This window comes from Propithecus coquereli, unplaced genomic scaffold (genome assembly GCF_000956105.1).
Source record: "Propithecus coquereli isolate 6110/MARCELLA unplaced genomic scaffold, Pcoq_1.0 Scaffold28, whole genome shotgun sequence".
Classification (NCBI taxonomy): domain Eukaryota; kingdom Metazoa; phylum Chordata; class Mammalia; order Primates; family Indriidae; genus Propithecus; species Propithecus coquereli.
Window position 1 is genome coordinate 10,143,195 of NW_012148396.1, and position 13,362 is coordinate 10,156,556.

The 13,362-nt window shown below is 50.2% G+C and overlaps 1 protein-coding gene across 1 annotated transcript in view; it reads right to left on the bottom strand.

The window, feature by feature from the left end:
- MROH5 (maestro heat-like repeat family member 5) overlaps window positions 1-11,219 on the bottom strand; it is a 62,890-nt gene extending 51,671 nt beyond the window's left edge. The window contains exons 1-4 of the mRNA XM_012647946.1: window positions 11,140-11,219; window positions 3,633-3,814; window positions 2,512-2,657; window positions 1,762-1,890 (exon numbers count right to left, since the gene is read on the bottom strand). Coding sequence (XP_012503400.1) covers window positions 1,762-1,890; window positions 2,512-2,657; window positions 3,633-3,814; window positions 11,140-11,219 — 537 coding nt within the window. The remainder of the gene's footprint in view (window positions 1-1,761; window positions 1,891-2,511; window positions 2,658-3,632; window positions 3,815-11,139) is intronic.
- Between the last annotated feature and the right edge of the window lie 2,143 nt (window positions 11,220-13,362).

A 13,362-nucleotide genomic window follows, 5' to 3' on the forward strand; every position in this document is an offset into this window, starting at 1 on the left:
CTGCACAGGGGAGGCCAGGCCCACAAGCTCGGGGCACAGTCACTCCCCAGACCAGGCCCCCCACAGCACTGCTGCTGGGCAGGACCCTGACCTCCAGGCTGGGCCCTGGGTCAGGGTCTCCCTGGAAAGCCTCAGAGCCCAGAAGAGAAGAGAGAGGGACGCTGACATGGCTGGGAGACAGAATAGAGACATCCGGAAATGCACGGCTCACGGTTTTGCTCCCCGCACAGCCCCCCTCAAGCAGCTGCTGGGCTGCATGTCTGCAGCTTGGGTGGGGAATCGGGAAGGGTCCCCTGACTGGCGACAGGGGTCCAGGGCGGGGCAGATCCCAGGATGTCACTGAGCTCCAGCCCGGAGTGGGGGACGATTGTATGCTTTGTAGGTCTTGACTTGGTGGCGAAGTGACCCCTGGCCTTCTGTGTCCCCCCGGCTTGCGGCGCCTGCAGAAGCGCCTGTGCTGGCCTGGGCAGCTGCACTGGGTCGTGGTGAGCTTAGAAGCAGAAAACACGAAACAGCCCCGACCAGCTTCCTTCAGGCTCCTTTCCAGCCCTGCCTCACATGGCCCACGACGGGTCTTGGCCACTACTAGCGAGACTGAAGTCAGACCATGACCGTCCTGCAGTCCCTGCCTCCAGCTCTCTGTTATCACAGATCTGTAACCTGTACCAGATGCCACACACTTGCTAATAAATATGCCCGATAGATGCCACAATGGCGAGTTAAATAAATGAGTAAATAAATATAACTTAAAAAGAAAAAGAAACGAGATGGATATGGCCCTTGTTCTGTTTCTCTCTGTCCTTCACACCCAGGGTGGCCTCACAGGCTCCTCTGGGGGAGCACAGGAGCCTGGCCACCTGCTCCACCATCTGGGCTCTGGGCCTCGGTCTCTACACCTGTGAACGGGAGCCCCAGACACCTGTTCGGAAAGTGCATTAGCCACGTTTTCAGACTCTGCACTGGCTACTTGACATCTCTTATTCCTAATAACCTCTCCGTAAGGCTGCTGAGTCACAGGGCCAGATGGACGCCCAAAGTAGTTCATGTGTTTGCAGGTGTGTGAAAGTCACATTGTAATTCCCCAGCCACCGACCCTAACCTGCCAGTGTCCCCTTAGTCCCCAGGGGACGTCTCCACTTAGTTACTTCTTGCCACCATAGTCCTGAAGGCACAGTCCAGATAGTTCCTGTCTGCTTCCTGATCCCTGCAGGGGACAGGTTCGGGTGGCCCTGTGTGGCATGCTGTGCCTTTTGGTTCCAGGGTGAGTATTAAAAACCTTTTGAATGGCATTTGCCTGTCCATGTCATCACTCATAAATTAAGACCTGGCACAATACAGAGGGTTAAATGGTGCCTAGTCACTCTTTGAGGGGTGCCAGTGCATAGACCCACGGTAGGCCTTGGTGACTGCCACGTGGGTATTGAGTAGTCCACCCTGGGGCTGCCCTGGCCTAGTCGGTCTGAGTAAAAGCCTGCGGTCCCCAATCTCCTGGAGCTGCAATCAGTGGAGACTGTGGGCCAGCCTGGGGGCGGCTGCCTGGACTGGGGCAGGGCAGGGCAGTTCAAGTCCAAGCCTGTCAGTCTCCTTTGGGCAGGAACCCAGACGGGCAGCCAGGGGCTGAGTCATAGCCTGGGAATGCAGTAGACTCTCAGCCGGCCTTCCTGAGGCTGGGCACACCAGCATCGCTTGGATCCTGGGGCAGTCGCCTACATTCCCAAAACCCTTGCAGGACTGGCCCATTTGCCGGGAGGGGAGGCCCACCGTGGACTTGGCCATGTTCTCCAGGGCCAGCTTCATGAAGATTTTCTCCCAGCTCTCATCCAGGAAGTCACTGGCTCTAATGACGATTTCCAGGGCCTGGAACAGCCGGAACTTGTGCCGGGTGGAGATCTGTGAATGGCAGAGCGGACAGAGGCACAGGGCCATGTTGGTCTCATCGTGCAGGAGATGACGGGGACTAGTGCGTGCGGAGGCCAAAGGGAAAGGGTCAGAGGTGGCTGCTTTTGGCCATTCCCCCAGTGACCATTTAGTGAGTACCTACTATGTGCAGGTCCCAAACCAGGTGATGCAGAGAGAGAGGAATAAAAATTTGTCCCTATCCTCAGGGAACTACCATGGGATTTAAAGACATTCCATCTTCAAAGTCAGGTTGTTCATTCATTCATTCATTCATGCTTAGATCTTCCCCTCACTTGTCCATTATCCTTCCCTCCATCCCACCATCCATCTCTGCCACTTAGTGGTTCTGTGAATTTAGGCAAATCACTTCCTGTCCCTAAGCCTTCATTTCCTCATCTGTGAGGATCATAATATCGACCTCATTCCAAGGGTGGTCAACACATGTTGGTCTTCTGTTCTTCCCTACTCAGCCCATTCGATATATGAGGAAACTGAAACTTGCCCCAAATTATCTAGCTGTTCTATGTAAGATCCAGGATTTGAGCCCACCTTGGGGTCCAACCCTCCCCTCTGTTCCCCATGCCTGTCCCCAGTGGCCTGTGCAGCCCCTACCTCCGGGTTTTCTAAGAAGTAGTCATGGATGGTCTCCAACACCAGGTTGGGGGACACGTGAGCCATGTTCTTGATCTTCTTGAAGGTGTACTTCAGGTGGAAGGGATCGGAACCACTCATGTCTCGGAGCATCTTGAAGCAGATGGCTGCAGGCGGCAAGAAGGGTGTAGGGTGGGTGGGCCATGGAGGGTCACATTGTAGCTGCAGGGTTGGGTAGGCAGGGAAGGCAGGTCTGGGAATGGGAAGGAGTCATTTGAAGTGAGGACTGCACAACTGGACACATGGGAAGTCCTGGACCTCTTGACTGTCCAGAGAGCCCTTCGGGGTATGGATATGGAGCATGGGTGTGTGCAAGTCTGCAAATCTTCACTCACCCGGTGACAATCCATCCACTCACTGACCCAACTGCTTTTTCATCCATCCATTTATTTATTCATTCATCATCCACCTATCCATGTACCCATCTGCCCATACACCCACACATTCATTCATGTATCTGCCCCTCAACTCATTTATCCTATCCACTTGTTTTTCTATCTTGCCATTCATCTACTCACCCATACACCAAACATGGGTGTATTCATAAGTGTATCCATCTATCCATCCATCCACTCATGAATTCATCCATCCATCCATCTACCCTATTCATCCATATATAAATTAATCCATCCATCCATCCATCCACTCATCCATTCATCTGTCTGTCCATCTATCCATCCATCTATTCATACATTAATCCCTCCATCCAGTCATCCAACATTCAGTGGTGTCTGGATGAGGGAAAAGCATTCCAGGGAGGAGGCCAGGCCTAAGCTGAAGTTCTGAGTGTGAGAGGGTGTGGGAGGAGAGGGAGGGTTGGGTATTATTAGTTGGGGCATTTTTTTGGCTTTGGACGGTGCCCCAGGAGCCATGGAGAGGCCAAGGCAGGTGTGCTCGGCTCTCTGCTGAAAGCTTCAGTATGTCTACACCCCTTGACACCCTCAAGGTCCTGGAGACAAGACTCCCTCTACCTCTCACCCTCCAGGACTGCTTTGGGTGGAAGGACATGGTGGGGACTGCTAGAACCTGACTCCTTCTGGGGCCATCCTGCCCCTGCCCTGAGTCCCAGGGCTGGAGAGCACCTGAGTTGTAGGCTTCCTCCAAGAACATCTTGTGCTGCTGGGGCACCAGTGCGGCCTGGCTGCTCTGCGACTTGTGGAGCAGGATGGTGGTGGGGTGTGACTTTCTGTTCTTGCGGTCAGAATCCTGAGGTCCCTTTGTGTAAGGTGGGTCCTTCATGGATGCGGAGACATGGGGGGAGATTCTGAAATGGAAAAGGGGTACCGGGTGTATGCATCTGGGTGCACTTGTGTGTTCGTGGATTGAATGCAGGTGACACTGAGGACAGCATGGGTTTGGATCAGGTCCAGCAACCTCCATCCATTTGTCCATGCTTCCGGTCACTGGCCTGGCTGAGCCCTGGGAGGAGGCTGTGGTCTGAGGCCTTGGGCCACTATGGGCTCGTGGGGCCTGGCTTCCCAGCAAGTGCTGTGGGACAGACGTGGCTGTGGGACAGATGTGGCCGGGCTCAGGGTCTGGCACCCCAGCTCCAGCACTCGCACTGACTTGGATAGGCCAGGCCCTCAGGACCATGCCCTCAGGACCACACACGAGGCTGCCCTGGTGACCCAGACATCCCCGTGGGGTCTCTGAGGGCAGGGCAGGTGCCACAGGAGTGGGGGGGGGCAGAAGCAAGGAGGGATGTAGGCCCCTTCAACTGGGCCCCTTCCCTCCTCCTACAGGAAGGATTCCCTCAAACTGCGGGGCTTTGGGGACATACGGGGCTGAAAAAGGAGGCGTCCTTCCTTTTGCGGGTGCGGCTTGAGCCTGGCTTCCCAACTCCCGTCAGCGGTCCCATGCAGGGACACTTCCGCTGCATCCAGTTCCAGACTTTTTTGCTGGTTCACTCTGAGTTCCCACTTCCCAAGTACCTACCATGGGTGGGGCATGTTCTAGGTACCTGGGGTACACCCATGAGGAAGAAAAACAACAGCCAGAAAATTAAATAAGTAAATTCTGTGGTATGTTAGAAGGCAGTGCGTCTCTCAATACCTTATTCATTCATTTGTCCCACCTTGTAAGAGAGCGTGTCAGATCATGACACTCAGAAGCCCCCCGTGGGTCCCCGTTCCACTCAGAGTAGAACCCAAAGTCCTGAAAATGACTTAATGAGAGACTGTTGCTTCCACTCAAGATGCAGTAACAAGGACCAGGTTCACCCTCCTGCCTTAGCTCCAAAGTTGGGAAAAATATACGATGCCACGGTTCTCAGACACTAGGCAGCAGCAGCGCAGGGCAGCGATCCCTGAGAGATGGAAAACCAACAAGCCAAGCCCAAAACTGCCACAGATAGCTGCCTGGAAAGTTTCCAGTTTGCAGCACAGGAGACAGAACCCAAGAAAGCCCATTAGTCCCCTTGAGTTGAGGCAATGGAGGTGGAAGTTTGGGGAGGCCAAAGTGGCCAGAGTTTGCAGGGACAGGTCATAGGAGAGAGCTGCAGGTGGCGGGGACGGAGTTCTGGAGATTTGCAGAGGGTCTCCCTGCATCCCCAGACTTCATCCCTGTTCAGTGCATGTGGGAGAAGAACCACAATACCCCAAAGGGAGCAGAAGGGACAATCTTTTTGGAGCTCATACAGGCCTAGGAAAAGTTTCTTTTTCATCAGCCAGAGCAGAAAACCTTGTAATGCACAGGGCATTAGGTAGAGTACTCTGGTGTGACTTCAGTGATGCTTTGTCCCTCCCTACTGAAGCTTTAAAAGCAAGCCTCAAAAGGACCAAATTGTTTTCAAATAATTTAATTGTGTCCCAGAACAAAGCTCAAGAATATTAAAAAAGTATAGGAATATCCAGTACCCAATAAGGTAAATTTCACAGTGTCTAGCATCGAGTCAAAATGTATCAGGCATGCAAAGAAGCAAGAAAATATGACTCACATGGGCCGGGCGCGGTGGCTCATGCCTGTAATCCTAGCACTCTGGGAGGCCGAGGTGGGCGGATTGTTTGAGCTCAGGAGTTCGAGACCAGCCTGAGCAAGAGCAAGACCCCACCTCTATTAAAATTAGAAAGAAATTAATCGGCCAACTAAAAATATATAGAAAAAAATTAGCCGGGCATGGTGGCGCATGCCTGTAGTCCCAGCTACTCGGGAGGCTGAGGCAGTAGGATCGCTCGAGCCCAGGAGTTTGAGGTTGCTGTGAGCTAGGCTGATGCCACGGCACTCACTCTAGCCTGGGCAAAAGAGTGAGACTCTGTCTCAAAAAAAAAAAAAAAAAAGAAAATATGACTCACAACGAGGAGAAAATCAATTGACCAGAATGAACATAGACATGACAGCCTTAGAAGACAAGGACATTAAAATGGTCATGATAACTACATTCCATATGTTCAACATGGCAGAGTAAAACATAAGCATGTTAAGGAGAGACACAGAAAATATAAACAAGATAAAAAATACGTTTCAGATTAAGAACACAGCAGATTAGGCACCATAGCAGCAAAGATTAGTGAACCTGAAGACACAGCAGTAGAAACTATCCAAAAATGAAACACAAATAGAAAAAAGGGAAAAAGTGGAACAGAGCATCAGTGAGCTGTGGGACAACTTCAGGTGGCATTATGTATCTGTTGTTTGAGTCCCCACAGGAGAAGGAAGGAGGAAAGAAAAAATATTTGAAGAAATAATATCTGAATATTTTACAAATTCAATGAAAATTATACATCTACAGATCCAGGAAACTCAATGAATTCCAAGCAAAAAAATCATGCAGAAAACTACACCAAGTCAAATCAATACAAATGTACTATTCAGGCTAAAAAAAAAAGAAAAAAAAATTCTCTAAACCAATCACAAGAGCAAATCTTACAAAAAGCCAGGGAAAAAAGACATGTGAAAGGAATAACAAAATGAGAGCATAGTTCTTCCTGGAAACAATGCAAGCCAGAAGATAGTGGAGCAACATTTTAAAGCACTGAAAGAAAAAGCAAAAGAAAACAGCAACCTGATAAGCTAGAATTCTATAAGCCCCCAATCTTTAAAAACAGAAGGTGAAACAAAAACTTTTTTATACATACAATGGCCGTAAGAATGTATCACCAGAAGATCTGCACTGCAAAAAATGTTAGAGAAAATCTTTCAGACAGAAGGAAAATGATACCAGATGGACACTACACAAAAGAATGAAGAACATTGGAAATGGTAAAAATGTAGGTAAATAGAAATCAATGAAACTAACAGGTGGTTTTTTGAAAAGATGAATACATTGATAAATCACTAGCAGGATATATTAGGACAAAAAGAGAGAAGATACAAATTATTAACATCAAGAATAAGAGTGAGGACATCACTACAGATACTACAGACATTAAGAAGATAATAAAGGAATAATATTCATAACTTTATTAATAACTTTATTCAACTTAGATGAAATGGACAAATTCCTTAAAGTCATGGAATACCAAAGCTCACTCGAGAATTAAATAACAAGAATTGCCATATATCTATTGTAAAAATTGAATTCGTGGTTGTAAACACTCCCCCAAGGAAACTTTAGGTCCAGATGGTTTCACTCTTGAATTATACAAAGCATTTAAGGAAGAAATAATACCAACACTACAAAACTCTTCCAGAAAATTGAAGAGGAGGAAACACTTCTCAACCAATTCCATGAATCAAGCATTACCCTGATACCAAAACCAGACAAAAATATTGTAAATAAAGAAAACTACAGCTTAATATCCTCCATGAGCAGACACAAACTTTTTAAACAAAATAATCCAAAATATATAGAAACACTCATCCATGATTTTTAAGTGGGGCTTATCCTGGGAATGCAAGACTGGTGGGACATTTGAAAATCAATCAGTGTAATTCATCATATTGACAGACTAAGAAAGAAAATCATATAATTATCCCAATAGTTGCAGGGAAAGCATTTGACAAACTCAAACATCTATTCACAATAGAAACAGGGATTAAGGACTCTTCCTCAACTCAATAAAGAGCATCTACGAGAATCGTACAGCTAATATATCATACTTGCTAGTGAAAGATTCGATGTTTTCTTCCACATGATTGGGAATGAGGCAAGGATGTATGCTATTAACACTCTTACTCAACATTGTATTGTGGGCTTAGTCAAGGTGAAAAATCAAGAAAAAGAAATATTTGTAGAAGACATTTTTATCCAAGTAGAAAATTCCAAAGAATCTACACAAAAACTTTCTAGAACTAAAAAATGAGTTCAGCAAATTTGCAAATTATAAGGGCAGTATACAAAAATCATCATATTTCTATATACTAGCAATGAATAATTGGGAATTGAAATAAAAAATGTACCATGTGCATTAGCTAAAGATTGTGAGTTATTTTAGTATAAATATAACAAATAATTGTAAGGTCTATAAACTGTAAACTACAAATATTTATGAAAGAAATCGAAAAGACTTTAATAAGTAGAGAGATATACCATGTTCATGGACTGGAAGACTCAATATTGTTAAGATGTTAATTTTCTCCAAGTTTATCTAAATATTCAATGCAATTCCAATCAAATCCCTGGCAGAATTTTTTGTAGTAACCAACAAGCTGTTTCTAAAATTTATTGGGAAGGTAAAGGAACTAGGATAGCCAAAACGATTTTGAAGAAGAACAAAATTAGAGCACTGCTTTCAAGACCACTCCCAATTTCAAGACTTACTATAAAGCTAAAGTAATTAAGACAATGTGATACTGATGAAAACATATAAATATAAATATATGGAGTAGAACAGGGACTCCAGAAAAAGACCCATACATATGAGGCCAATTGATTTTTGATAATGATGTGAAAGCAATTCAATTGAAAAATCATTCAATGAATGGGGCTGCAATAGTTGAATATACAAATGCAAAAAATAGCCCCCAATCTATACCTCACATCATATACAAAAATTTACTCAAAATAGATCATAGACCTAAAGATAAAACCTAAACTTCTAAAACTTCTAGTAGAAAATATTGGGGGAAATCATCTGCCCAGCAATTGCATATTCAGCCTTAGACTGAGGCCACCCTTGTTATTGATCATTGTAGCTAAAATTACTGTTTCAAAACAATTTATGTAATCATCTTCATTTTGCCTTTAAAAACTTCCTTGAATACACACAGTTTACTATATGCACACGTATTCCCATTGTAATGCCCATTCCTGAATAAATACCATTTTTTAAAGAACGTCTCTCCCTGCCTTTTATTTAGGTTGACAGATATCTATAAAAAGTAAAAAGATAAGCTGCAGACTTGGAGGAAGTTTTGCGAATCACATATCTGATAAAGGACTATATCTAGACTATATAAAGAACTCTCACATCAAAGCAAAACAAAAGCACAAATAATGCAACAAAATACAGGCAAAAGATTTGAACAATCCACCAAAGGAGATGAACAGGTGGAAAATAAGCACATACAAAGTACTCTGTATTATTCCTCATGAGGGAAACAGATGAAAACCACAGTGGGTATGACTATACATCTACTAGAGTGGCTAAAATCAGAAACCCTGAAAACATCCAGTGCTCTCGTTTCCCACCACGTGAGGACACAGCAAGAAGGAGGCTGTCAGCAAGCCAGGAAGAGAGCCCTCGCCAGTAACTGATTTGCTGACGCCTTGATCTTGAACTTCCCAGCCTCCAGGACGATCAGAAATAAGTGTCTGCTGTTTAAGCCACCCAGTCTGTGGTATTTTGTTATGGCAGCCCATGCAGACTCATATAGTCCCTGAGGCTTACACAGTGCCCAGAGGAGAATCACTCCTTCTTGCCTTCATTCACTTGGTGAGTATTTATTAAGTGCCGGCTTCGTGCCAGGCACTGTTTTAGGGCCAGGGGGCTTGTTAGTTAGCAAAATATACAAAATATACAAAAATTCCTTCTTTTGAGGGGCTCACATATTGGGCAGGGGGAGAGACAAGGAAGCCCTGGACTGTCAGCTGGGGCCACAAGGTGGAGAAGTCAAGCAGGGACAGTGGTTCTCCACACCATACCCCAGACACGGACAGGTGGCATTTCAAAAGCCACGCAGCCACACCTCGGGAGGTAGGACGTTGTCAACCATGTCCCATTATCCCAGGTCAGCTCAGGCCCACCAGGGACTCCCCCAGGTCAGGAAGGTCTGGCCAAGAACATTCCATTTGGGTAAAGCCATCCCAATAGGTTCCAGTGTGTGTGTGTTGGATGACTGAATAAATGAATGAGAGATGAATGCATGAAGGCATCCTGAGAACAGTGCAGCTCATCCCAGCTGAACACAGCTTCCTGCGGACAGGGATAGAGCCTCGATTCTCACTGGTATTACCTCTGCTTGACCCCGCCTCATCATCACCTCCCATCATCTATGATGAGGACAGGGACAGGCTAGGACCTGGTCCTGCCTCCAGAGCCTGAATCCTGGAGGCCGTGTGTTCTGACATCTCTTGGGGCCAGGGCAGCTCTGGGGAGGCCCTCGAGGCCTGCTCTCTTGGCCTCTGCAAGGTCAATGCAAACTTTATCTCTCCTGGGAGGCTCCCTGTTCTTGTGGCCTCTCAGAAAACCAGCTACTTCCCTACTCTGGGACAGCCCGGCCTTCCAACCTGACCCTGGCAGGTGCCGACTCTGCCGGTTCCCCTGCTGGCCGGAGCCGGAGCAGGAGCCTGGTCTGCCCTGGGCACAGCTGAGGGCCACAGGCGCCAGCGAGGCCCCTACCTCGCCCACCCAAACCCATGTCACAGCCCCTGCAGCCTCCAAAGTCAAATGTATATTTAAAAATAGAGAAATGACGCGAACACACTATTAGCAAACATCTGTGGCGGGAAGCGCTTTCTCGGCTTAGAACCGCCACAAGCTGTGACAGAGGAGACAGGCCTGACAACACTCAGAGGGACTACAGCGCCGGGCCCAAAATAGCTGAGTTCATAGGCAGGTACCAAGATGTTCCCGCAACAGCCTGAGGCGACACGGATCACGACCGGGAATCCCCGGCTCCAGGGCTGGGCCAGCGCCTGGACAGCAGAGCCTGCTCTGCGGCTCCCGCGGAAGGGGAGCCCCCTGGGCTGGGGGTCAGAGGCCAGGCCTGCCTCTGACCGTCTGTCAGACACAGGAAGATGGAGCTGCCCTTTGTGCCTGCCGGGTCTCTGGGGACACTGGGGATGCCCAGGGGCCCGGAAGGTTGTAGAGGAACCTTCCTTTATTCACGTTTCCTCAAGTCTCTGCAGGAACACTGAATGTCGTATCATCTCCATCCTGCCAAGGAGAGCTGAGGCTCTGAGAAGCAGGTGGACAGTCTGTCCGTCCGTCCACGCACCGGTTTGCACAGCAGGTGTGCGGGCGCCCCCTGCACGCTCTACCTCCCGGCCTCCTCTCCACTGAGCAAGGGCTGCAGCGCGGTGAGGCCCACCCCATAGCCCTCCAAGGCTGCTCCCAGAGGCAGGACCCCTCCCTCCTCCACACAGGGCCTGGGGGCTCAGCCTTCAGAGGGTTCCTTGCTTCCCTGCAGAGAGATGGGGGGCCAGGGCCCCTGGGGGGAGAGGACAGGGTCCCCCAGGTGCTGCCGTCTTCCTTGCAGGGCTGAGCTGACCTGGGGTTGTCGGACAGGGCTGATGACGTCCTGCCTGCCGAGGCGCGGCTGTACGTGCTTTCAGGATGCTGCCTGTCCATGGTTGGGGTGCGGTGTGGAGGACCCACAGGCCCCCACTGACGGCTCTGGCCTGATGCCTGCAGACCAGCCCTATCTCTGGACGCTGCCCCTCCCCCGCTATGGCTGGCCCTGACCTCATCCTGAGGTCACAATGGTTCCAGTGCCCACAGCATCCTTTCCGAGGACAGTGTCTGTGTTCTGGGGATGGTGTGTGCCTGTGTGTGTCTGTCTGTGCATGCATGTGTGTGCTTGTGTCCTCAATGAGGCCTCGGCCTGTCCCTCCTTCTCTGAGCTTGTTGTCTCCCGTGAGATCTGTGGGTCCAGCTTGGGCCATTTGTTTGATGAACGCAGGTCCCTGTGCTGATGGCAGGCCCCAGGGGCTGGAGTTGTGACTTACTTCCAGGCCTGGGTCCGAGCACCTGTGATGCTCTGGGCTCCTCTCTGGGTGTTGTTGCCAGACGCCTCTGGGGCCCTCTCTGGCCACAAGAACGGGAGCAGGGACGGCCTTCAGGGCAGCACGTGGGGCTGGGCAGGCTGTCCGGAACCAAGTCCAGTCCTCCTCTACCGGCCTGGTGCAAGTGACTCACCTCTCTGTGCCTCGGTTTCCCCAGCTGTAAAATGGGAGCATTGCTGCCCCAGTTCCTGGGCTGCTCTGTGGGTTAGTGAGAGGACAGGGGTGAGGCCCCAACACAGTGCCTGGCAGGCCGGGGTGTCATTGTGATTCCAGTGCCAGAACTGTGGGCAAACTGGGTGGCATGTGCCCCAGCCCAGGGGCATCTCAAAATGATGACAGCAAGATGTCATCGCTGGCTGATGGTGCCAAGCATCTGGAGATGCAGCTTCAGTGCTCAGACTTGGGGTGCCCTAGGACTCACCCCCTGCCCCGCAGTGCAGGAAGCTCAACAGGGAGCCAGAGCTGCAGAGGTGGGGCGGGCAGGTCAGGGGCTGTCAGGCAAGGACCAGGAAGGGCTCGGTGTGCACAGGGAGCACGGGGCAGAGGTGAGGCTGTCTGTTTTTGCAGAGTAAATGAGAGCTGTGCCAGCAGGTGGGGTGGGGTGGGTTCCATGAGGATGGGAGGCAGGGAAAAGCCTGATCCCAGAAACGGAGATCATGGGATCCCATGCGTCCCTGGGTCCTGGCTGGGAACCGAATCCAACCAGACGACTCTGGGGACTGTATGGAGGGACATGGGCAGAGGTGTGGGCAGGGTTGGAGGAGGAGGAGGTGGCACCCAGGGACCAGTCCCAGGGGAGCTGTCACTGCCCTGGACCTGAAGGCGTGGCTGGAGCCCTGGCAGGGCAGCCACTGCTGGGGAGGGAGGGAGAAGAGCATCCAACTATCCCTCCTCGTGCCCTCCTTCCCCCTCCCATGCCTGTCCTGACTCCCAGTGGAGGAGTGTGTCTGTGTCTGCACCATAGGGACCGCTCAGGTGTGCAGAGATGGCGCAGGTGCCCTTGTGGGCACAAAGAGGAAAATCCCCAAGGAGAAGAAGTAGAGATGGTGTGGGAGGAGCCAGGAGAGAAAGGTCAGTGAGAAGGAGCAAAGGAGTGAGGAGGGCTGGTTGGAAATGGGGGGATTAGGGGGAGCTGCGGGGATGGGCTGGGCAGGCAGGGGTATGTGCAGGGCAGGAGTGTGTGCAGGGGCAGCTGTGTGTGCAGGGGCAGGTGTGTGTGCAGGGGCAAGGGTGTTGCAGGCGCAGGTATGTGTGCAAGGCAGGGGTATGTGTAGAGCAGGGGTGTGTGCAGGGCAGGTGTATGTGCAGAGGAGATGTGGCGGAGGAACCACAGGAAGCCAGGGTTTGCTTTTCTTATCCGTCTTGCCCTCAAGTGGCTGTGCCCGAGGGAAGAGCCCAGGCAGGAGTGGCTCTGTCCTCCATCCTCTGAGACAGACCTCTGGGGCTAGCCCCCTCCCTCTCCAGAATGGGTACAAATTGTCCTTGGAACCACCAGCCCTCCCAGCCACAGCCAGAGCTTGTCCTCTCGTGTGAATGCTGACCTGTGTATATTTTCCCAAACTTTCCTGGCATCACCCACAAGACTCTCACTGCAGAAAGAGGGGGAAGTCCCCAGGGAGTCCTGTGCAGGAGCCATGTGGAGCCCACCTGGGTTCTTGGAGCCCACCTGGGTTCTCACTCCCCAGTGTGGGGAGTGAGACGGGGTGCAA